The 25,574-nt window shown below is 37.2% G+C and overlaps 1 protein-coding gene across 4 annotated transcripts in view; it reads right to left on the bottom strand.

The window, feature by feature from the left end:
* Window positions 1-25,574, bottom strand: part of FAM185A (family with sequence similarity 185 member A) — a 112,879-nt gene that overhangs the window by 65,028 nt on the left and 22,277 nt on the right. For 2 of the 4 annotated variants that reach the window (XM_069587816.1, XM_069587817.1), the window contains exons 2-4: window positions 22,455-22,564; window positions 17,511-17,603; window positions 11,686-11,824 (exon numbers count right to left, since the gene is read on the bottom strand). In XM_069587816.1, the coding sequence (XP_069443917.1) occupies window positions 11,686-11,824; window positions 17,511-17,603; window positions 22,455-22,564 (342 nt within the window). Of the gene's footprint in view, window positions 1-7,964; window positions 9,379-11,685; window positions 11,825-17,510; window positions 17,604-22,454; window positions 22,565-25,574 lie in introns of those variants that run through there. The other 2 variants (XM_069587815.1, XM_069587818.1) reach the window with 2 other exon arrangements.

The following is a 25,574-nucleotide window of genomic DNA, read 5'->3' as shown; positions in this document are numbered from 1 at the left end:
GTGGGGGTTGAGGAGGTTAGAGAACAGGTATTAAGATTGAGAACTATACTTGAGGAGTTAGACCTAAGCAACTGTATCCGAGGAGGTTCATCTACAGTCTGGATCTGATTTTGGTGTAGACATTCTGGACTCTGAGCAGATATGCAATAGGATGAGACTCTGGGAACCTTGAAAGGAAGGGAGTGTATTTTGTATGTGGGAAGGACACAAATCACTTGCGGGGGTGCAGAGGATAGACTGGCCATTCAAAACCTTATAGGCTATCTAGGGATATACATACATGAAAAGTTAAAAATGAGTGTTTATTAATAATTTTAAGTTAATGTTGTAACTGAATAGTATGTATTAGGTTCCATAACCATTCCGAGGAAGCAGACTAAAATGATGTGGCAGGAACAGGGAGAGAAACATACTGGAGATTTCATCAGAGCCTAAGTTTGAAATATGAGTAAAGTTTGATGCTGAGGGGGAATGATTTTGTTGAAAAGGTATGTAAGCAAAGGTAAAAAGGAGTTAACTATCTGTGCTATATTTAAATCATGCTCATCAGTTAAGTTAGAGCAATTAGCCCAGTCTATGAGGACAGGGATTAAGTTTTCTTACTTAGCATTATATTTTGAGAGCTTAGCATATTGCCCTGTACATAGTAAATACTATTATTATTTGAACCTATGTTCAAATATAGTTTGGAAAAACAGGTAAAAACAAATTTGTAGAAGAATCATAGACTGTTTAGTCTACTGACTTTGTCCTATACCAAAGGAGTCAAAGAAGAATTTCAAGATGAGAAGAACACAAGAAAACCATCTAATATTCCTTCCTTCCTAATCTTTAGGAAGATTAAGCTAGTGTCAGACACTCAGAATTCTCTTTACTGTTTTCACCTTATGAACACCTTAAAAATAAGATAAAGGAGACCTCTGATATTTGTGATTTTAACTATTAATAAAACAGCAACAATAAAAACACTGACATAGTTCTATAGTCAGTCATTTAGTTAGTGAGTTCAGCCATTCAGCAAGACAAAAGGAGCTTTACTAAACTAGTCTCCAATGAATGCAGTAAAAGTTTACTTTTTTAAACAAAAATAAAAAATGTGGTCTTTTTCAAAAAGTCAGTAGTGAGTGTGATATAAGTGATCAAGAAAACAATGGTTTTAGAGCCAAAAAAAAGTTTCTGTTTCATAAAAAAAAATTAAACAAAGGACTAGTTAAATTATAAAGTGAAGTCACTCAGTTGTGTCTGACTCTTTGCAACCTCATGGACTATAGCCTATCAGGCTCCTCTGTCCATGGGATTTTCCAGGCAAGAATACTGGAGTGGGTTGCCATTTCCTTCTCTAGGAGATCTTCCTGACCCAGGGATTGAACCCAGGTCTCCTGCATTGTAGAAAGACGCTCTACCATCTGAGCCACCAGGGAAGTTAAATTATAGCAGAATCTATACAGTCTCAAACTACATCTCTCTTGAATGTTAGAGTTCTGTACAGGAAAAGCATAAAGGAATAATAAAACTATGGAAATAAAGACAATCTGTAAATATAAGGAATATATCAAAATATTTTTGTTAGTGCTAAAGGACTTTTAAAACAATAAATGAAAAAATATTCTCAATTCATCAAATTGTTTAGAAAATCTCTAAACAGAAATATTCCAAGGTCATTAAAATACACAACATGGAACTCTTATCTCAAATACTTTGTGGAAGAAGACAGACTATTTTAAAGTATCCAGATCAACCAAATGGACATTACTAGCACAGTTTTCTGTAATTTGGTTTTACCTTTTTCCATCATCAGATGGTGAAAACAATAAATAAATCAACTATCTGAGAGAAGTAGATCTTTGTAAAAGCTCTCCTTTCAATGAAGCAGATGCCACATGATCTGTAATAATTATGTGTGCTTACTCTTCTTTCTAGTTACTTAAATTTTCCACAAAACCCAATGTTTGAGAAATAAATAGTTCTCCTTAGCTAGCCACTCTTCATTCCAATAGGATCAGAGGAAGAATTAGCTATCAATTTAAAGACAAATAGTTTATTTTTCTTCACTACAATAAATGTGATTTTAGTAAAAAAAAACAGCACACATACTCTCATTATCCAAACAGAGAAATAAAATATCCATAAAGGTTAAATCCTTTTTGTGCTTTTTTTTTAAGGGGAAGATTGGGGGAGCAGAAAGAATTTTCTACTTGCAAGCACATGGCTAAATGCAAAGCATATAGAGGTAAATAAAACATGATCCCTGCTATTGAGGAGTTTATAATCAGGCAAGAATTTATGGGTCAATGGAAGGCCAGAAACGGAGAAAGGCTGCTTTAGCTGAGTATGAAAAGATTACTAAAAGTAAATGAGATAAAGAAAGCTGGGAAAAACATTTTAGAAACACCATAACCGAAGAGTATGATCAAGGGCTCTGATCAAAAACTTAGCAGTATAGAACAGGTATGAATGTATACAGAAAGAAGTAAGAGATTGTATAATTCTAGAACACAAAGCATAAGGTCAAAAAAAGATAGTAAGTTAGCTAAGTCACTGAGTAGGAAGGGGTTTGGGTAAGACAATGCTGTGTTCAATGTGCTTTTCTAATAAACAACCATATAATCCCTAATAGCTCAGTTGGTAAAGAATCCACCTGCAAAGCAGGAGACCCTGGTTCGATTCCTGGGTCAGGAAGATCCGCTGGAGAAGGGATAGGCTGTCCTCTCTAGTATTGTTGGGCTTCGCTGGTGGCTCAGCTGGTAAAGAATCTACCTGCAATGTGGGAGACCTGGGTTCGATCCCTGGGTTGGGAAAATCCCCTGGAGAAGGGAAAGGCTACCCACTCCAGTATTCTGGCCTGGAGAATTCCACGTGGAGTCGCAAAGAGTAGGACACGACTGAGCGACTAGCACTTGCACTTTCACACAATAGTTAGGACAATGAATTTGAAGGCAAGACTGGAAGCAAATTTATTGCTAGAGGTGAGGCAAGAACTGACAAGAATCTTAATTAGAAGAGCAGAAATTTCTAAGAAAAAGATGGGACAGATTGAAAGAAATATTTAGGTGATTGTGCTCGTGCAGCTCAGTCATGTTTGACTCTTTGCAAACCCATGGACTGTACCTGCCAGGCTCCTCTTTCCATAGGATTCGCCAGGCAAGAATACTGAGTGGGCTGCTATTTCCTCCTCTAAAAGAACTTGCCAACCCAGGGATCAAACCTGTGTCTCCTGCATCTCCTGCAATGGTAGGCGGATTCTTTACCACTGAGCCACCTAAAATCTATCTAAACTTGGTGTTGACTAAATGTGGAAGGTGACAGAAATTCAGGATTACTTCTGGATTTCTAGCTTGGGAAATAACGTACATGGTAATATTAGAATCTGCAAATGGAAATAAAAGAGGAGGAATACATTATGGATGAGGTTGGGGGTGGGGGCTGGGAAAATAGGAGGAAAAAAGTTAGAAACATGAAGTCATCAGAGAAGACTATAAGGATCCAAATGGCTATGTCTACTAAGCAGATGGATGTGTAAGTTGGAAGTCAGGGCTAGAGATACACATTTGAATTATTGGAATACAATGGTAGTTGAGGCTCAAAAGTGTATAAGATGTCCAAGGAAAAGAAAGAACTGAAAGAACAATGAAACAGGATGAAATGCTGGAGAATACCAAGGGGGTGTGTAAAAGAGGAAGAACTCACAGACATTTGAGAAAGAGCAATTTTAAATACTGATGCTTTCAAATATGGTGCTGGAGAAGACTCTTGAGAGTCCCTTGGACTGCAAGGAGATCAAACCAGTCAATCCTTAAGGAAATCAACCCTGAATATTCACTGGAGGAACACATGCTGAAGCTCCAATGCTCTGGCCATCTGACATGAAGAAACGATTCACTAGAAAAGCCCCTGATGCGCGTAAAGACTGAAGGCAACAGAAGAGGACACCAGAGGACGAGATGGCTAGACAGCATCAACAATTCAATGGATGTGAACCTGAGCAAGCTCTGGGTGATAGTGAAGGACAGGGGAGCCTTGCATGTTGCCGTTCACAAGGGGTCAGAAGCGACTTAGCGACTGAACGAAAATTATAAATACAAGATGTGACACATGCCAGTACCCACTAATATTTGTGTGCCTTTCTCCTTCCTTAGAACACACTAGGCTCTTTATCTCAGACTTCCATAGTTAAGGTCATTTGAAAACATTCTGGCTAACAAATTTCTCACATGATCCTCTATGATCTCTCTTCTTTTAGTGGAAGCTTGGAGGCCATACACTGAAAATGGCATTATCACCTTTAAGGAAGGAGTCCAGTCCCTCCAAGGAAATGAGCAGGTCCAAACACTGCATGGAATAGCAGCATATTTATCACATGTCTAAATCGTGAAAAGAAAAAATCTATGCTATCTGTATCACAGAGGAAGCTATAACTTCATATACAAAAGTTTTAAGTGTCCAGATTCAATATTAACATAAATTATGTGTCAGATGACAATCAAACTTAATGAACTTAAGAATAAACACTAAAATTAGAACAAAGCATTTTCATAAGCTTATGAAGAATCCCATTTAATCCAATAAGAGTTTCTTTCCTTTAGAATTTTGTATTTCTGAGTTTCTAAATTCATAAGGCAGACTTATAAATTTACCAGAGCTTATATGTTCTTCTTAGAGAAAACTGAAACATTTCTTTATGAAGTTTTGAGTGCTATCAAAATTATCAATTATATTTGCATAGTTTATGTAACTTTTACTTTTGTGAAAGTTTCTAAAATCCAAAGTTATTTAAGAAAGCATTTAGCATGTATATTGCTAAATCTTTTGGTAACAAAGGACTTCTGAAGTACAGAAAAATGGGAACAAACAGTCATCAATTTATTAATGTATGTTCCCAAAGAGCCTAAAATAAGACCCTAAGTTATACAGAGAGTTTAAATATTTTAAATAGTTTTATTCATTAATCATTTATTCCAAAAAATAACATAAACTAAATATAAAACACTAAAATGACTGTCATGAGTACTCCTATATATTAAACCCAATTAATTTATTTAAATTGTAAAACCAATCCCAGCAAACCATTTCAAGGAAGCTTTCCTGAGTCAAGATACTATATATTTATAAATATTCTAAAAATATATTTATTAGAATACATATAAATACAGAATTCTTTAAAAAGCACAAATATTCAAATAGCAGAATACAACAAACTACACTTTACAAAGAATCTAATTTTTGATAACTTAGAAGAAAATCAAAAGATAGTTAACTGTCATAAAATTTTATATCTGAACACAAACTATTCAAGTACTTATTCTCCCACTAGATTCTCAGTGCCAGAACATTAGGGAATTTTTGTTGAATCAATGAATACACTAGTTTCTTCTGTATTAGAAGGCATACATACTTAATATGTGTGATTCAACATTCAGTTCAGTTTAGTCGCTCAATCGTGTCTGACTCTGCAACCCCATGGATGGCAGCATGCCAGGCCTCCCTGTCTATCACCAACTCCGACAGTTTACTCAAACTCATGTCCATTGAGTTGGTGATGCCATCCAACCATCTCATCCTGCGTCATCTCCTTCTCTTCCTGCCTTCAATCTTTCCCAGCATCAGGATCTTTTCCAGTGAGTCAGTTCTACCCATCAGGTAGTCAATGTATTAGAGTTTCAGCTTCAGCATCAGTCCTTCCAATGACTATTCAGGACTGATTTCCTTTAGGATGGACTGGTTGGATCTCCTTGCAGTCCAAGGGACATTCAAGAATCTTTTCCAACACCACAGTTCAAAAGCATCAGTTCTTCGGCGCTCAGCTTTTTTTACAGTTCAACTCTCACATCCATACATGACTAATGGAAAAACCATAGCTTTGACTAGATGGACTTTTGTTGGCAGAGCAACATCTCTGCTTTTTAATATGCTGTCTAGGTTGGTCATAACTTTTCTTCCAAGGAGCAAGCATCTTTTAATTTCATGGCTGTAGTCACTACCTTCAGTGATTTTGGAGTCCCCCAAAATAGTGTCTGTCACCATTTCCATTGTTTCCCCATATATTTGCCATGAAGTGATGAGACCAGATGCCATGATCTTCATTTTCTGAATGTTGACTTTTAAGCCAACTTTTTCACTCTCTTCACTTTCATCAAGAGGCTCTTTAGTTCTTCTTTGTTTTCTGCCATAAAGGTGGTGTCATCTGCATATTTGAGGTTATTATATTTCTCCTGGCAATCTTGATTCCAGCTTGTGCTTCTTCCAGCCCAGCATTTCTCATGATGTACTCTGCACAGAAGTTAAATAAGCAGGGTGACAATATACAGCCTTGACGTACTCCTTTCCCGATTTGGAACCAGTCTGTTGTTTCGTGTCCAGTTCTAACTGTTACTTCCTGACCTGCATACAGATTTCTCAAGAGGCAGGTCAGGTGGTCTGGTATTCCCATCTCTTTTAGAATTTTCCAGTTTGTTGTGATCCACATAGTCAAAGGCTTGGCACAGTCGATAAAGCAGAAATAGATGTTTTTTCTGGAACTCTCCTGCTTTTTTGATGTTCCAAGGGATGTTGGCAATTTGATCTCTGGTTCCTCTGCCTTTTCTAAATTCAGCTGGAACTCTGGAGGTTCACAGTTCATGTATTGCTGAAGCCTGGCTTGGAGAATTTTGAGCATTACTTTACTAGCGTGTGAAATAAGTGCAATTGTGCGGTATTTAACATTACCAATGGAGAAGGCAATGGCAACCCACTCCAGTACTCTTGCCAGGAAAATCCCTTGGACGGAGGAGCCTGGTAGGCTGCAGTCCATGGGGTCGCTAAGAGTCAGACACAACTGAGCGACTTCACTTTCACTTTTCACTTTCAGGCATTGGAGAAGGAAATGGCAATCCACTCCAGTGTTCTTGCCTGGATAGTCCCAGGGACGGGGGGGCCTGGTGGGCTGCCGTCCATGGGGTTGCACAGAGTTGGACATGACTGAAGCGACTTAGCAGCAGCAGCAACATTACAAACAGTAAATATTACTAGTTAGTTAGATAACTCATTTTCTTATCGAGAAAATACAGCTAGCTATACTTAAAATTTTCATTTCAAAAAACATTTAAGATAGATTTTTTTCTTTTCTCTACATATAGGAGTCAATTTGCAAGGCCAAGAAAGACTTATTACTCCTTTCATTTTCCCTTTCTTCATTACTGAGCATCCTCTTTAAAGTATTTAGCAGTACTGGTTTGCATCAGAGTATATGAACAAAAGGAATACATAGACAAAAAATAAATTTCAAGCTCCCTCTTTCTTTATGGAAGGAACCCTTCGAAGCCACACACTGAAGATAGCAGCAACACTTTTATAGAATGAACTGAGTACCTGAATGGCTCCATGGAGCTAAGCTGAACCCAGACACTCTGCTGCTGCTGCTGCTAAGTCGCTTCAGTCGTGTCTGACTCTGTGCGACCACACAGATGGCAGCTCACCAGGCTCCCTTGTCCCTGGAATCCTCCAGGCAAGAACACTGGAGTGGGCTGCCATTTCCTTCTCCAAACCATGAAGGTGAAAGGTGAAAGTGAAGTCGCTCAGTCGTGTCTGACTCTTTGTGACCCCATGGACTGCAGCCTACCAGGCTCCTCCATCCATGGAATTTTTCAGGCAAGAATACCACAGTGGGTTGCCATTGCCTTTTCCAGCCAGGCACTCTATGGAATACCATAAACTCATTTAAGGCATAATAAATGATCCTGAAACTGGAGTTTACAATTTAGAAGCTAGCTGAAGCAGTGCATCTGTGTTATAGTGTTGTTTGCCTAGAGGAGCATGTGTAGAGCAACCCAGGAAGCCCTTAAAACGATGATAGAATCTGGGTTGCAATCAAGAAATTCACCATGGCTATGTACAAACACTGTTTTAAAACATCTCCCTAAAAGTCAAGAAATCTGGATTGAATACTTGCTCTTCCACTAATTAACTTATAACTGAGAGCAAACAATTAGACATTTCTAAGTTTTGTATTGTTCATTTGTAAACAGCCAATTATCCAGTAAGTAAAAGAAGCAGACTCACTGAAGCACACAATAAGTGTTTGGTTTCAACACACTTTCACACAAACGCCCACCCACCTACGGATGGGCTCCCCAGGCAGTGGTAATGCAGGAGACATAAGAGAGATTGGGTTCAATCCCTGGGTCAGGAAGATCCCCTGGAGGAGGGCAAGGAAACCCACTCTAGTATTCTTGCCTGGAAAATTCTATGGACAGAGGAGTCTGGCAGGCTATCATCCCTCGGGTCACAAAGATTCAGACACAACTGAGGCAATTTAGTGTACACACACACTCCTACTGACTCAAGGGCTCCAAATTCATATATCTGAAGACAGTTATCATTATGATGTTTGTGGTATAATAGGCTTTTACAACATCTGTATGTTGGAGTTATAAAACAAAAATCTACCTTATGAAAAAGAACCCAAACTAAACAAATCCTGAACAGGCAGGTCTTAGAATATATATATTCTTATGAGTTTATTTTCTGTAAGATGCTTCAGTTCAGTTCAGTTCAGTTTAGTCGCTCAGTCATGTCTGACTCTTTGAGACCCCATGAATCGCAGCACGCCAGGCCTCCCTGTCCATCACCAACTCCCGGAGTTCACCCAAACTCACGTCCATCGAGTCGGTGAGGCCATCCAGCCATCTCATCCTCGGTCATCCCCTTCTCCTCCTGCCCCCAATCCCTCCCAGCATCAGTCTTTTCCAATGAGTCAACTCTGCATGAGGTGGCCAAAGTACTGGAGTTTCAGCTTTAGCATCATTCCTTCCAAAGAAATCCTAGGGCTGATCTCCTTCAGAATGGACTGGTTGGATCTCCTTGCAGTCCAAGGGACTCTCAAGAGTCTTCTCCAACACCACAGTTCAAAAGCATCAATTCTTGGGCGCTCAGCCTTCTTCACAGTCCAACTCTCACATCCATACATGACTACTGGAAAAACCATAGCCTTGACCAGACGGACATTTGTTGGCAAAGTAATGTTTCTGCTTTTCAATATGCTATCTAGGTTGGTCATAACTTTTCTTCCAAGGAGTAAGCGTCTTTTAATTTCATGGCTGCAGTCACCATCTGCAGTGATTTTGGAGGCCCCCAAAATAAAGTCTGACACTGTTTCCACTGTTTCCCCATCTATTTCCCATGAAGTGATGGGACCAGATGCCATGATCTTCGTTTTCTGAATGTTGAGCTTTAAGCCAACTTTTTCACTTTCCTCTTTCACTTTCATCAAGAGGCTCTTTAGTTCCTCTTCACTTTCTGCCATAAGGGTGGTGTCATCTGCATACCTGAGGTTATTGATATTTCTCCCAGCAATCTTGATTCCAGCTTGCGCTTCTTCCAGCCCAGCATTTCTCATGATGTACTCTGCATATAGTTAAATAAGCAGGGTGACAATATACAGCCTTGACGTACTCCTATTCCTATTTGGAACCAGTCTGTTGTTTAGAAGTAGCAATCTATTTTCCCATAAAAGATTCCTAAGCTAGTTTATTTAAATACAATCAAAACATGGATCTAATTTGCATTATATGACCATCACCACTTACAACAAAGAATTCACTGGAATATATATTTAGCATTCCAGCTTAGGGTGATCCTTGGGAGGTATCTCTCCCTACTAAACTCCATAGCTAGAACATAGAGACTTCCCTCCCCCCAGTCATGACTCTCTTTAAGCTTATTAGGATGTAGGGCTAGAACACTGGCTACTCTTCTGTACCCATCCCATCTTCACACTCCAGACTCAAGGAACATGTGCATATAATCCCTTGGGGCAAGGATGGAACTAGGTATGGCACAGAAGGGAAAGGCAAGAGACTTGGGCCTCTCTGAAGAGAGGAGAGCTGTTCTTATCCTCAGTGTTAATCAACATGTAATACGGTAAGGAACTGCTTTTCCACTAAAAGTTACTTAAGTACAGCACTTTTAGTTACAATTGACAGTTAGAAATGCAATGCTTACACAAAAACCTGATGAATAAGTAAGAAAACGATTTGCTTTATTTAGGTACAGCTCTACGGGACACAAGCGATTCTGGTCTCAATACTTTAAACCTACAAGAATCATTGACAAGGTTTAACTATGAAATTGAGGTTCAAGAATTATTTCAAGCATTTAAGTACTCATATTTTTAGTTTTCTTTTTAACTGTAAGACTACTTGCCAGTTTGCTATACAGCATGGCTAGCACTAGTCAGGTTTTCTAATACTACTTAATAACTCATGCTGAAAATAAAAATCTGGAAGTTTCACCAAAGTATACAGACAACAATATTCAGCCTTCCTATAGAAGTTAAAAGGGTGTGGACTATGCATAGCAAAAGCTTGTTTGTAACTCCTGGAAAATGGTCCAAAAGGAATTTAGCAGATGTGTATACACTACCTGCCAGGATAACAGATTCTGAATTCTATTAATATCCATATATATTTCAGAAAACATGCCTGGACTTACATCACCCGCTATGTGGAAATTAAAAAGCATGCTGAGTGACACTAAACACCAACATGTCCTCTGCCATGTTGCTTCACCATTATGTTCTCTTTTCTTTCTATAACACGAAAGTTAACTAAGTAACATTATTTACCTGCAGAGACATATTTTGAAAGTTGTAAGATTGTATTTAATTAAAGAACACTGAAAATAGCCGGGCACTGAGGGGACCTGGTGCTAGTACTAATGCACTAAAGTATTTTAGCCAAAATTAGCTTACTCCTTGGAAGAAAAGCTATGACCAACCTAGACAGCATATTCAAAAGCAGAGACATTACTTTGCCGACTAAGGTCTGCCTAGTCAAGGCTATGGTTTTTCCTGTGGTCATGTATGGATGTGAGAGTTGACTGTGAAGAAAGCTGAGGGCCGAAGAACTGATGCTTTTGAACTGTGGTGTTGGAGAAGACTCTTGAGAGTCCCTTGTACTGCAAGGAGATCCAACCAGTCCATTCTGAAGGAGATCAACCCTGGGATTTCTTTGGAAGGAATGATGCTAAAGCTGAAGCTCCAGTACTTTGGCCACCTCATGCAAAGAGTTGACTCATTGGAAAAGACTCTGATGCTGGGAGGGATTGGGAGCAGGAGGAGAAGGGGACGACAGAGGATGAGATGGCTGGATGGCATCACCGACTCGATGGACGTGAGTCTGAGTGAACTCCGGGAGTTGGTAATGGACAGCGAGGCCTGGCGTGCTGCGATTCATGGGGTCCAAAGAGTCGGACACGACTGAGCGACTGAACTGAACTAAACTGAGTATCACTGAATTGCTATAATCTCTCACACAAATGTTTATTTCATCCTTAGCTTTCCTATCATAACATAAAACACTCAGAATCCCTCTTTATTTTTTAACACTGCTTTCACTTCATCATGCTTTCCTTTGAATAGTCCTGCACACATTTCTTTGTTTGTTCCATTCTACAAGGAAATGCATTAAAAATCAGAATTATTTCTAGCTTCATGTATAACAACATGATATTCAATTTCTTGACAAAATAAAATTCAGTACACTGTGAGTCACTTTATTTTGTGGGTTTTAAAAAATGATTAGTTTGTAATTAATTATTTAGAGGGACACCTTCCTAATCTGCAGATCCTGCTTCAACTACAAAGAAACAGAGTCATCTCTTAAAATTTGTTACATGGCATATCTAAGACGTATTAGGCCTTTGTCATCTTACCATGAACACTTCCTAATGTAATATCCCCAGCAGCAGAAGACAGAAACGATGATTCTGTATAAAGATACTTGACTTTCAGCAAACCATCTTCAGTAGATATATTAACAGAACTTCCCTGTAGTTTATCTACAGTCACAGTCTAGTAAGAGAAAGATTCAAATCAGTATAAAATGAAGGCTAACAAAAAGTGAAAATGGTACCAACAGAATTAGTGAGCAACTAATATGTACAGCATGCAATCAGCTTACTGACTTCAACTCCCCAGCTCTACTTACATGATTATGAGCAACAGTGTGTTCTCTGTGGAATAGATCCATTATATTCCTTCATTTATTTAGATCTTCTTTACTTTCTCCTAATAATGTTTTATATTTTCTAGGTAGAGTTCTTCATATTTTGTTAAATTTATTCATATTTTGTTTTCTAAATCATTATAAAAGGTATTTTTTAAACATCATTTCATGTTAATTGGCTTTTGTATTTGACCATAAATCCAAAACCTCACTAAACTCACTTAATTCTAATAACTTACTTTAATTAGAATAATTTTTCTATATGCATAATTATATTGTTTACAAGTGATAGTTTCATTTCTTCCTTTCCAATTCTCATATTGTTTTTCTTGCTCTTTCTTGGCTTATTCAGCTCAGGCCTCCAATTCAACAGTGAATAGAAGTGATGAGGTTACAAGTAAGCATCCTTATCTAATTCCTATTCTCAGAGGGAAAGCTTACAACACTGCATCACTAAGTATGATGTTTGCTATATAGACCTTCTAGATCCCTTTTTGTTAGACTAAGGAAGTTCCCTTTTATTTCATATCTGTTTTGTTGTTGCTGCTGTTTAAATCATGAATGGGTTCTAAATTTTAGCATATACTTTATCTGATTTTATTTTTCTCCTCTCATCTGTTAATGCAGTAAATAAACTATTATTTCTAGAATTTTTCCCCTTTACATCGAATGTCAGTAGTTTTACATTGAGCAAAATGGAAATACTTTTATATTTATGTCTAAGCTTCCCTAACAAAATTTAGTATGCATTTATGTCTCAAATACTGAGCACAATGTAAAATGAAGATGTCTAATTAATGAAGATATCTAATTAAGAAATCCAGATTATGTTTATAGTATTTAAGCAAATATTTTATAAGCATAAGTGATTGTTAATATAAAGTTGTTGACATAAAAACTAAATCACCAGGAAGGCATGCCACAGTTTTGCCCAGGGTCAGATTCAAGCACTACACTGAGGTATTTAAAGACAGAACATCTTTCTCAACACATTGGCATCAGTATTATTCAATCTTAACACTTCCTTAAAAAATTGTTGAGTGCAAAATATTATCTAATAAGAATTGAGTTTCAAGAATACTAAAATATGAAAAGAGAAATAAAAGTACCTAGAGGTTATTATTGTAAGTACACTAGAATTACTTTGCCATCTGGATTTGAAGTATAGAATTTTCTTTTTTAATGGACTTTTATTAGCTATATTAAATACACCCAATTACTTCTTATCTACTACAGTTTCTTTTCCACTAATTATGGATTCACAGGTTTACTTTAAATCTAGTTTCGATAAATCTGTTAAAGAAGGACAGATATTTTACATACATTCAGATTTGTGAGGATACACAAGCTTTGCATTCTTCAGTGTACCAGTAAAGGTTTCCTATTTCTAAAAAAATTATCCTTTACCTACAAAATTTCTTTATGAAAAGTTGCTTTATGCATAACTTCAAATTCTCTGAGTATTTCCATAAAGCAGACAAGTATGAATACTCTAGCTTTTTATAAAGAGTGAGGCTGTTTTAGGGAATACCAAAAGATAAATATTGAAAGAATATTTGAAACTTAATTGAATTGGCAAAGGAGGAACTTTTGATTAGACTCTCCCCACAATCAAATAAAGCCTTTAAGACATTCCTTATGTATTTTAAAAAAATACTAAAAATTTACTAAAAAAGCTAAAGTTTACTAGAAAAAGCTTTTTACTAGAAAAAGGTAAAAATTTACTTTGTTCATTAAACACTAAATATTTTACCCTGTAGGAAGCTAAAAAAATATCCTCAAAGCAAATGAAAGCAAGCAAAAATACAACTCTCTTTGCCACAATAATATAACTATTTTAACCAATCAATCAATAAAACTACTTTCAAGAAATAGAAAATTCATTGAGGGCCATATATAATGCATTGTATCAGATACTAACTGAAACAATTAAACTTAGGGCACCATAGTTTAAATATTGAAGGTCTGATTTATATTTATGGTAATAGCACAAAGAGTGAAAAATAGACTCATTTAAACTGTACAGCTTGCTTGTTAAGAGAAGGAGCTATTTAAACAAAGAACAAAAAGCAGACCCCAAAATACCTTTCTTAGAGAGATATTGCTATAAATTAATCTGCCTTCCTACACAAAAAGAACTTTTTCTCATAAAGTCTAGTTATTATAAATAAACATTATCAAACTAAAATGAAGTTTTAAGGGAAAATTGTGGCCTTGTAGTCCAAACTAAGAAAGTGAAAATGAAAGTGAAGTTGCTCAGTCGTGTCCAACTCTTTGTCACCCCATGGACTGTAGCCTACCAGGCTTCTCTGTCCATGGGATTTTCCAGGCAAGAATACTGGAGTGGGTTAACATTTCCTTCTCCAGGGGATCTTCCCGACCCAGGGATCGAACCTGGGTCTCCCGCATTGGAGGCAGACACTTTAACCTCTGAGCCAACTAAGAAAGGAAGGTCAAATGATAACTATATCATCAATTCATTCAACAATCAGATAATATGGATTTCTATCTTCTCTCTATCAAACTTAGGATAATGAAATTAACAATACTATTTAAAAATAGCCATTCCATATAAAATGATACATAAAGAATACTGTTGAGTATTTATTATGCCCACTTGATTCTCACAATCTTCTTGAGCAAAAAAAAAACCACCATCCCTATGTTGTGAATAATAAAAGAGTCTCAGTCAAGTTAACTGGGAGGTTTGATGCTGCTGCCAAGTCACTTCAGTCATGTCCAACTCTGTGCGACCCCATAGACGGCAGCCCACCAGGCTCCCCCGTCCCTAGGATTCTCCAGGCAACAACACTGGAGTGGGTTGCCATTTCCTTCACCAATGCATGAGGTTTAGGACTTGTCAAATTATCTTTCCTGTGTTTCATTTACCTCTATCAACATCATCATCATCAACACTACAACAGAGTTAGCTATGCCAGACACTGTATTAAGTACTTTATCTATGTTATGTTTTAACTCATTTAATCCTCATGACAACCATCTGAGTTAACATCATCATTATTCCATTTTGCAGAAAACCAAAATACATAGATGTGAAATAACTAATTTGAAAGTAAAGAGCTTAGTAAGTGGCTGTGCCGGGATTCAGACCCAAGTACACTGATGCTCAATTCTGTACTCTTAACCAATTCACTATGCTATCTCTCAAATATCCCAAATATTTCTACTAAAGCTGTCTATTAAAAGTTAATATATTTTATAAGCATTTTTTATATAAAACCCCACAAACTTAGATATATGTATTAAAACTTAACACTATGCATAATACAAACTAAAAGAAATATCAAAATAGATTTGTTAGCACAACACAAAACTCAGTTAGGCAGGAAACAAACAAACAAAAAAAAACAGAAAGTAGGAATAAAGGAATATTCAATAAACCATGAAAGTTGACAGAAAAGACAAATGATGAGTGGAAACAGTGGCCAAAATATTAAAAACAGTAAGTAATTGTGATGATTTAAACCTTTGATAGTTACATCTGAACATCAGTATGTACTACTCTACAACTGCAGTGGTCCAATTTCCCTTTTGTACCTCCAAGACCACAATCAGAGAGGTGAAGCTAAATGCCATCTCAAAACAGCTGCCACATAAAGCCAGGCAGTGTCTTTCAACACTTTTTAAAAAGATATATTTGAGTGTTTGGATTTAAACAGTCTCCCACAGGTCCTAAGGAAAAGGCTATGAAAAATAAAAAGGTATAATAATTAGTGTGATAACCTGCCTTGTTTAATTATGCCAATAATAATCTACATATAGGATTCCAGTTCCTCTCTACCAATCATCTGAGGATATAGTTGAGTATGGAGCTGAACAAATTTATGACAAAAGAGCCATGCAAATTATCTAAGTGTAAAATAAAAGATGGCTTGTGTGCTCAGTCATGACCAACTCTTTGCAACCCCATGGACTGTAACTTGCAATGCTCCTCTGTCCATGGAATTCTCCAGGCGAAATCCTGGAGTGGGTTGCCAGTTCCTATTCCAGGGGATCTTCTGACCCAGGAATTGAACCTGCATTTCTTTCGTCTCCTGTATTGCAAGTGGATTCTTTACTGCTGAGCCACCACGGAAGCCCCAAAAGGTGGCTTGTGCCTGTGTGCTAAGTCACTTCAGTTGTGTCTGACTCTCTGCGACCCCACTGATTGCAGACCACCAGGCTCTCCTGGCAAGAATACTGGAGTGGGTTGCCATGCCCTCCAGGGGCATGGGATTCTCCATGCAAGAAACCCATGGGATTCTCCAGGCAAGAATACTGAAGTGGGTTGCCATGCCCTCCTCCAGGGGACCTTCCTGACCCAGGGATGAAACTGGAGTCTCTCACGTTTCCTGCATTGGCAGGGGGGTCTTTACCACTACTGTCAGTTGGGAAGCTCAAAAGGTGGCTCACACCTTTCTAAAAGATTCAATATATTACTGATTGTGCTGAAAAATTGTTGACAATTTATACTTCAAAATCATACCTTTACTCTTAATACTATGTTAAACCAGAGAAAACAACAAAAGTTGAACGAAAAAGGCAAACTGTCACAAAAATGAAAATTCCTATGGCTAATAAAAGCATTTGGAAAACAGTAATGCTATCTAATGGTGCCATCTTGTGGAAAGCACTGAAGAAAGTTGAGTTTTGAAACTCATCCTTCAATTGCCTAAAGGCAAAATAAATAGGTACTGGGTAAACAAAAATACTCAAATAAACCTAACACTAAGAAAAATTTAATTCCAATTATAGTATTACTTAGGGCTTCCCTTGTGGCTCAGCTGGTAAAAGAATCCGCCCGCAGTGCGGGAGACCTGGGTTCAATCCCTGGGTTGGGAAGATCCCCTGGAAAAGGGAAAGGCTACCCACTCCAGTATTCTGGCCTGGAGAATTCCATGGACTCTATAGTCCATGGGGGTCACAAAGAGTCAGGCACGACTGAGCAACTTTCACTTCACTTCACTTCTTCACAGTATTACTTAATGAATAATTTTAACCCATGATCAAAAAAAAAACCTCTTCAGAATCAGAATTAAATATTAAATATTTGCGAAGAAGGCACTGGGAGTTTGGGGTTAGACACAAACTATTACATATAGAATGGATAAACAATACGGTCCTACTGTATAGCACAGTGAACTATATTCAATACCCTGGGATAAACCCTAAAGGAAAGAATATAAAAAAGAATGCAGATGTGTATATAACTGAATCACTTTGCTATATAGCAGAAATTACCACAATATTGTAAATGAACTCTACTTCAATTTTAAAAAATTCTAAACAAATATTAAGTATTTAAAGATAGTACTGATTCCAAATAAGGAACTAATAACAAAAGTTTTAAAACACAAATTTAAAATTAAATTGCATAATATTTAATCATCTCTATTTCAAACTTAAATTTACTAATAAACTAAAATGAATTAAAAAGGGGAAGTTATACCAAAAATTTTGTAGAATCTACCCTCTATGTGAGCCAACCTGAGACAAAACTGTAGCTACTAAAAATGAAAATTTCAATCTTACACTTTTATCCGATGCATGGATATCTATGTTTCCATAAATAGTTCCCAGGCAGATCACTTTGCCTCCTATTGTTTGAACATGTAATTTTTGACTCTGAAAGACAAATACAAAATACACATATAGAAAAAGAGAGCATAAATTTGACTTATACTAATAAATATTCAACATTTTAATACATTTCTTTTAAAATAATAATAATAAAGCAGTAACAGAGGAACTAGGAATGAAATAGAAATGTACTGCTTTGAATAATAACATCTGTGAGAAAAGAATGTCAACTGCTATTAAAGGGATTAAATAAAGCTGGACTAAAGGGAAAAAAAGATACTCAGGGGTTTCAGCAGCTTAACTGGAGAAAGGGATGGGAATCAAAGATGACTGTGATTGGCTAACTAAACATAAATGATGAAGATGATAACAATAATCAATGTTACTGTTCATCATTATTAATGTGCATATTATTAGTAACAATAACATCTATGACTTGGCATTTTCTTTGCATCAATAACAGTGTTTGCTACTTTACACAAACTAACATTTAATTCTCACAACTCAGAGTGATGCATATTATATCTTTCTCCATTTTACAGAGAAAGAAATTCAAGAATCGGAAAGGTTAAACAACTTTATCAGGTGATATACTGGAAAATAGCAAATTATAAACTAACAGAATTAAACTTAAACCTCCTGCACTGGAAGGCGAGGCTCTTTACCACTAGCGCCACCTAGGTGCTTCTAAGTTCTTGCCAAAAAATACCCAGGCTTGTGCTTTTAGAAGAACCGATGTGCTTTCTCTGTGCTCTGCCCCTTCCATCAGGTGAGTGTATATTACAATAAGGCTTTAATAGATGACAGAGCCAGAAGATGAAAGGAACCTACAGTAACTGAATAGAAATGAGTCACCCAAGCAAATGAAAACTAAACTATAGTCGTGCGTGAGCTATTAGATGGTTTGCTCTATTTTTCAGAGCACCTTTCTTCACCTTAATATCTGTGTAAGTCTTCAGTTCTACCACAAGTATAAAGAGAAAAAGAATAGGTAAATATCAGAGAATGAAAGACAACAAAAGCAAAGCCACCAATATCACAACCAGTAATAACAGAAAAGTATCTAAAAAGTAGGGAAAAAAGTTCAAAACAATCATATACCTTCTGGTTGCTTTACTCAGAGGAAAAAAAAACACAACAGTAAAACTTTAGGTAAAACAGCCCAGGGATGAAATTCAAAAAATTCAGTAAAAAGGGCAAAATGAACCCCTCTTAAAAAGTTCATTTATGTTACAGCATGGTAGACTACTTCATGCCCATAGAAACATGAGTCAGAAGTCCAACTGTATTTAATAATACAGTCTTTATCAAGCAGACAAGTAATTCATGAACTTTAAAAAAGAATATCTCCAAAATAACTGAAGGACAAGGAGGCCTGGCGTGCTGCAGTCCATGGGTTCACAGAGTCAGACAGGGCTGAACAACAAGAGTTCTTAACCAAACTTATATGACATTCTAGAGTCTGCAAAACTTATGAAATTGTAAGCAAAATTTCATATACATGTATATTTTTTCCAAGTAAGTAATCATCCTATTTTCAAAGAAGTCTAAAGCTCAAAAATATTATGAAATAGTTAAAATGTTTAAATAAGTCAGAAGCTATTTAGTATAATATAAACTATTATTACTGCATTAAAAAATGCAAATGTGTGGCATTCAATGAGGTAAGAGACTACTGCTTGAAAAGTTTATTTATTTATTCCCTAATTATGCCAAAAAGAATGTACTACTGCTAGACATTTTGCTTGGACAATACAGAGAGGTGAAAATAGCATAAGCTTGGAATGCAGAAAGACCCAAGTTCAAATCTTAGCTCTGTTTATTAACTATGGGAACCTAAATGAGTTCCTCAGTCTCTGTATCTGACAGTTTCTTCCTTGATAAAAAGGAGACAATTCATGGAATAAATGAAGGCTTAGCTACGTTTCTGGATATATAATAAGAACTCAGTAGACAGTTTTGTTGTTTATTTGTTGTTGTTCAGTCACTAAGTTGTGTATGACTCTTTGGAGACCCCATGGACTGTAGCCCACCAACTCCTCTGTCCTTGAGATTTCCCAGGCAAGAATACTGGAGTTGGTTGCCATTTCCTCCTCCAGGGGATATTCCTGACCCAGGCATCGGAATCTATATCTTCCATGTCTCCTGCATTAACAGGCAGATTCTTTACTACTGAGCCACCAGTAGCTACTATTATTGCTATAAACATCTTATTACATAGATCAAATATATCTCAAATCCTTAAAATGAGTGGAAGAGAAACTTACATTAAAGGCAATCACTAACTAGAAATAATATTATACCGTATTTAAAACTTTATACCAGGTATTTTATGAAGCGTTCCCATTTGTGAATTTAAGTCAGTTAAATTCTGAGATCTCAAGAATGATTCTCTGAACTCAATTCTCCTAACTATCACTAAGATTCAGTGGACCCAAATTTAATTTTTGAATATTTTTTTACTATTCTGCTGCTACTGCTGCTAAGTCGCTTCAGTTATGTCCGACTCTGTGTGACCCCATAGATGGCAGCCCACCAGGCTCCCCCGTCCCTGGGATTCTCCAGGCAAGAATACTGGAGCCATTTCCTTCTCCAATGCACGAAAGTGAAAAGGGAAAATGAAGTCGCTCAGTCGTGTCCGACTCTTCGCAACCCCATGGACTGCAGCCTACCAGGCTCCTCTGTCCATGGGATTTTCCAGGCAAGAGTCCTGGAGTGGGGTGCCACTGCCTTCTCCGTTAACTATGCTATTTGTGGGCTTCTCTGGTGGCTCAGTTGGTAAAGAATCTGCCTGCAATGCGGGGGACCTGGGTTGTATCCCTGAGTGGGGAAGATCCCCTGGAGAAGGAAATGGCAACCAAACCCATAGTCTGGCCTGGAGCATTCCATGAACAGAGGAGCCTGGTGGGCTACAGTCCATGGGGTCGCAAAGAGTATGACACAACTGAGCAACTAACACATTCTATTTGTAGGACTGATGTATCATGACTTTTATTCTTTCTAAGAGGTATACTAAAAAAATAAATAGAAGATTTACTAATTTTTTAAATAGGATAAGCATTATTCTATCTTAAAATTACTGTAATGGTCCACTGGGCTCCTTTGTAAATCTCAAATACATTATGGAATCTTAGTAATCTTATTTTTCATATGTCTCAAATCATTTTGCTTCTTCATTATCTGAGTAGTTATTTCAATAACATTTTTCAATTATTCCTAACTCTGACAGAAAATGTCTAAAAGAATAAGACAACAGAAGAATGATAGACTTGCTTTGAATGGTGTGTTTGGTGGTGGTGGTTTAGTTGCTGAGTTATGTGCGACTATTGCAACCCCATGTACTGTAGCCCGCCAGGGTCCTCTGTCCATGGCATTTCCCAGGAAAGAATACTGGAATGGGGTGCCATTTTCTTCTCCAGGGGATCTTCCCAACCTAAGAATCAAACCTGGGTCTCCAGCATTGCAGGAGGAGTCCTGCATTGTAGGTGGATTCTTTATAGACTGAGCTACGAGGGAAGTTTTGAATGGTGGTTCTCAACTAAGGGTGGTTTTGCCCCCCAGAGGAGGACAATGTGTGGAGATATTTTTCATTGTACTATATGAGGACTGTTTCTTAGCACTTTGTTTACAGAAGCTAGGAATACTGCCACACACCGCACAGTGCATAGGTCAGCCCCTGACAACAAAAATTTATCCAGCCCAAAATGTCAATAATGCCAAAGTTGAGAAATAATTTTTCATGTTATGCACATAATGATAGAAAAAAGAAAAACTGACAAAATAGTTATTTCAGAATTTTCAGATGAATCAAAAGACAATTGCAAAGACAAAGACAGCAATACAGTTGCTTCTAAGTTTGATTGTGAGATTGAAAATCTAAGACTCTGAGTCTCCAGGGGACAATATTCTAGATGAGTGTTCTGAAATTAAAGCATTGATGAGTGAACAATACGTTTATAAGAACAAAAAGGAGCCATGGTATTCTCATTCAGTTAGTCATTCAACATGAAAACCGCATTGTTCAATCTTTTACAACAAGAACTGGAACCATCTCATTTTTCCAAAAGGTACGTAATCTTTTTTGATATTTGTGCAACTAAATGTATTGAAAAGGATCACATGTGAACAAATGACAAAGGCAGGTGTGTAAACAAAGGTGGTTGGAACAAAACAAATACTGTAAAAAAAAATTAATGCATCCAATTAATCATTCTAATTAGTTTATAAAACTAAAAGTGAAAGTTTTGCAATTATGAAGCAGAGATGACTGACTTCTCTTCAGCAATACTAACAAAGTTCACAAAAGTATTGAGTTTTGAATATGCAAATATAAGAAGTACCAGTAAGAATAAGCTAAATTTATCAATATGCATTTGAAATCATTTAGAGCTGAGACAAATTTAATTTTAAGAAAATTAAATATAAAAGTATTACAGCACAAAATGAAGCTTTTGTTGTTTAGTGAAATACCTACTTAATCCTTAAGTAATGGGCTACCTGGTACATTATAATTTTGATTAACTTAATATTTTAAGCATATTTATAATGCTTAAAGACTTTTCCTTACTCCTTAATAAATGTAAGAAAATCATTCTTTAATTTCTTAAACTTGGCAAGATCTAAGAATACTAAGAATATATTATGAGTTTTGCTGTACACTTTGAAATGAAATCTAAATGTAATATGATGAAAACCTCTGCTGCAACCTTTACAGTGTCATAACAAAACTGATTTTAAAACAAGCATTTTACAAGGAGTTTCTGAGTGATGAATAAATGATACTCAATATTTTCAGTAAATGATGTTCAGAATAACAGCCTTTATTAGATACCATGGTTCACAGTTTTAAGTGTTTCTAAAAATAATATTAAAACAAAATTAGAAAAATAAATATACCTTAACAGACTGTAAGATGCTAGTCCCCTGCTCAGTTTCAATTTTGCAATTATCACACTCAATATTTTGGACCTTTACACAGCCAGACCCTGATGACTGGATATTCAAATCTACAAATGAAAAAAAGAAAAACCAAGTTACTATGGCTAATGGCTCCAAAGCATTTAAGTGTCCCGCAAAAATTCAGTTCTTCAGTCATGTTCATAATGTTACAGAATTCCGGAAAGAATATAGTTGTCAGTAGTCTCTCTTTATAGGTAAGGGAACTCCACCACAGCAGGACCAAATGTAAAGCCCTTTTCTACCAGTTTTTAAAAAGCAGTTATTTCTGTTGGCCTCTATCAACTAAAGAAAGGAAGTAACATAGGAGGTAAGCAAAGGAGGTAGAAGATTCCAGATTCCCATAGGCACACCAGGGAAAGGTTAAAGAAGCCTCTTTCCCACTGAGAAAATACACACACACAAATTTGAGTAAGAATACAGCAAGTTAACATCATTATGGTGACCTGGATAAGTCAGTTAGATTATTCTCTTTAAAAGTTCAAAGATTTGTTTCCAAACCTCCCTCAAATTTAAAGCACACTGTAGAAGAAATGTGTCGGTGTACATGATCATGACTAAGGTTTCCAAACCCTACCTCTAACCTTTCATATTATCATGCAGCTATATCACAAGGTAATCTGTAGTAATAAAGAGTAGAACAACTCTGAAAAATTTAGTACTGAATATTAAAACCTCAAAATTGTGGAAAACAGTATATACATGAAAAGAGTTTAGAAAATAAGGCATCCTTAGCTTGAAAGTTTAACCTTGTGTGCAGCATACATGCTGGGTCGTCTCTGACTCTTTGTAGCCCCACAGAGTGCAGACACCAGGTTCTCTGTCTATGGAAGGATAGACAAGTCTCCAGACAAGACTCCAGACAAGTCTCTGTTTATGAAAGAACAGTCTCCAGATGAGAATACTGGAGTGGGCCGCCATCTCCTACTCCTGGGGATCTTCTCCACCCAGGGATTAAACCCAAGTCTCTTACATCTCCTGCAATGGCAGGCAGATTCTTCACCACTGCACTACCTGGGAAGCCCAACTTTAACCTTAAATTCAACCTAATATGTAACCTTAGATGTCTCTGTATAAAAATTTAAAACACCAATACTTAATACCTAATTCAAATATTGATGATTTCCCTTAAACCAGACCAGTGAAGCAATGTTGCCCCAAACACAAACTACTGGGGCCTAACACTACAATTCTAATAGTTATGGTATAAAGATCAGTTTCTACAGTTGTGTATATGGCAGTCTCTATAAAGGCAATATTTTGATTTGGATTAATGTAAAAAACATAAAAGACAATTTTACCCCATATTTACATGGATGCAAATGTAACTGGCAAGTTTTTAGCCATTAAGTAGTGTTATAACATAAGGCTTGATCTCAGACAGTTTAGATAGGCATAGGGAGAAGAAAACATATTCTAAATATACTCTACCCTCAATAGGTGTGTAGAGAAGTTAAGGCTAGATATTGAGTGGTGGTGGAAGTGAGAAATAGATTTAAGGGACTAGATCTGATAGACAGAGTACCTGATGAACTATGGACGGAGGTTCATGACATTGTACAGGAGACAGGGATCAAGACTATCCCCATGGAAAAGAAATGCAAAAAAGCAAAATGGCTTTCTGAGGAGGCCTTACAAATAGCTGTGAAAAGAAGAGAAGTGAAAAGCAAAGGAGAAAAGGAAAAATATTCCAATTTGAATGCAGAGTTCCAAAAAACAGCAGGAAAGATAAGAAAGCCTTCCTCAGCGATCAATGCAAAGATAGAAGAAAACAACAGAATAGGAAAGACTAGAGATCTCTTCAAGAAAATCAGAGATACCAAGGGAACATTTCATGCAAAGATGGGCTTGATAAAGAACAGAAATGGTATGGACCTAACAGAAGCAGAAGATATTAAGAAGAGGTGGCAAGAATACACAGAAGAACTGGACAAAAAGAGCTTCATGACCCAGATAATCATGATGATGTGATCAATTACCTCGAGCTAGACAAACTGGAATGTGAAGTCAAGTGGGCCTTAGAAAGCATCACTAGGAACAAAGCTAATGGAGGTGAGGGAATGCCAGTTGAGCTGTTTCAAATCTTGAAAGATGATGCTGTGAAAGTGCTACACTCAATATGCCAGCAAATTTGGAAAACTCGGCAGTGGCCACAGGACTGGAAAAGGTCAGTTTTCATTCCAATCCCAAAGAAAGGCAATGCCAAAGAATGCTCAAACTACCACACAATTGCACTCATCTCACACGCTAGTAATGGCACCCCACGCCAGTACTCTTGCATGGAAAATACCATGGACAGAGTCTGGAATGCTGCAGTCCATGGGGTCGCTGAGGGTCGGACACGACTGAGCGACTTCACTTTCACTTTTCACTTTCATGTATTGGAGAAGGAAATGGCAACCCACTCCAGTGTTCTTGCCTGGAGAATCCCAGAACGGGGGAGCCTGGTGGGCTGCGATCGATGGGGTCACACAGAGTCGGACACGACTGAAGCAACTTGGCAGCAGCACATGCTAGTAAAGTAATGCTCAAAATTCTCCAAGCTAGGCTTCAGGAATACATGAACTGTGAACTTCAAGATGTTCAAGCTGGTTTACAAAAGGCAGAGGAACTAGAGATCAAATTGCCAACATCTGCTGGATCATGGAAAAAGCAAGAGAGTTCCACAAAAAGATCTATTTCTGCTTTATTGACTATGCCAAAGCCTTTGACTGTGTGGATCACACTAAACTGTGGAAAATACTGAAAGAGACAGGAATACCAGACCACCTGACCTGCCTCTTGAGAAACCTGTATGCAGGTCAGGAAGCAACAGTTCGAACTGGACGTCAGGAAGCAACAGTTCAAACTGGACATGGAACAACTGACTGGTTCCAAATAGGAAAAGGAGTACGTCAAGGCTGTATATTGTCACCCTGCTTATTTAACTTATATGAAGAGTACATCATGAGAAATGCTAGGCTGGAAGAAACACAAGCTGAAATCAAGATTGCTGGGAGAAATACCAATAGCCTCAGATATCCAGATGACACCACCCTTATGGCAGAAAGTGAAGAGGAA

This window comes from Ovis canadensis, chromosome 4, assembly GCF_042477335.2.
Source record: "Ovis canadensis isolate MfBH-ARS-UI-01 breed Bighorn chromosome 4, ARS-UI_OviCan_v2, whole genome shotgun sequence".
Taxonomy (NCBI): domain Eukaryota; kingdom Metazoa; phylum Chordata; class Mammalia; order Artiodactyla; family Bovidae; genus Ovis; species Ovis canadensis.
Note: the sequence above shows the minus strand (reverse complement) of the source record. Positions and strands in the feature narration are given on the sequence as shown.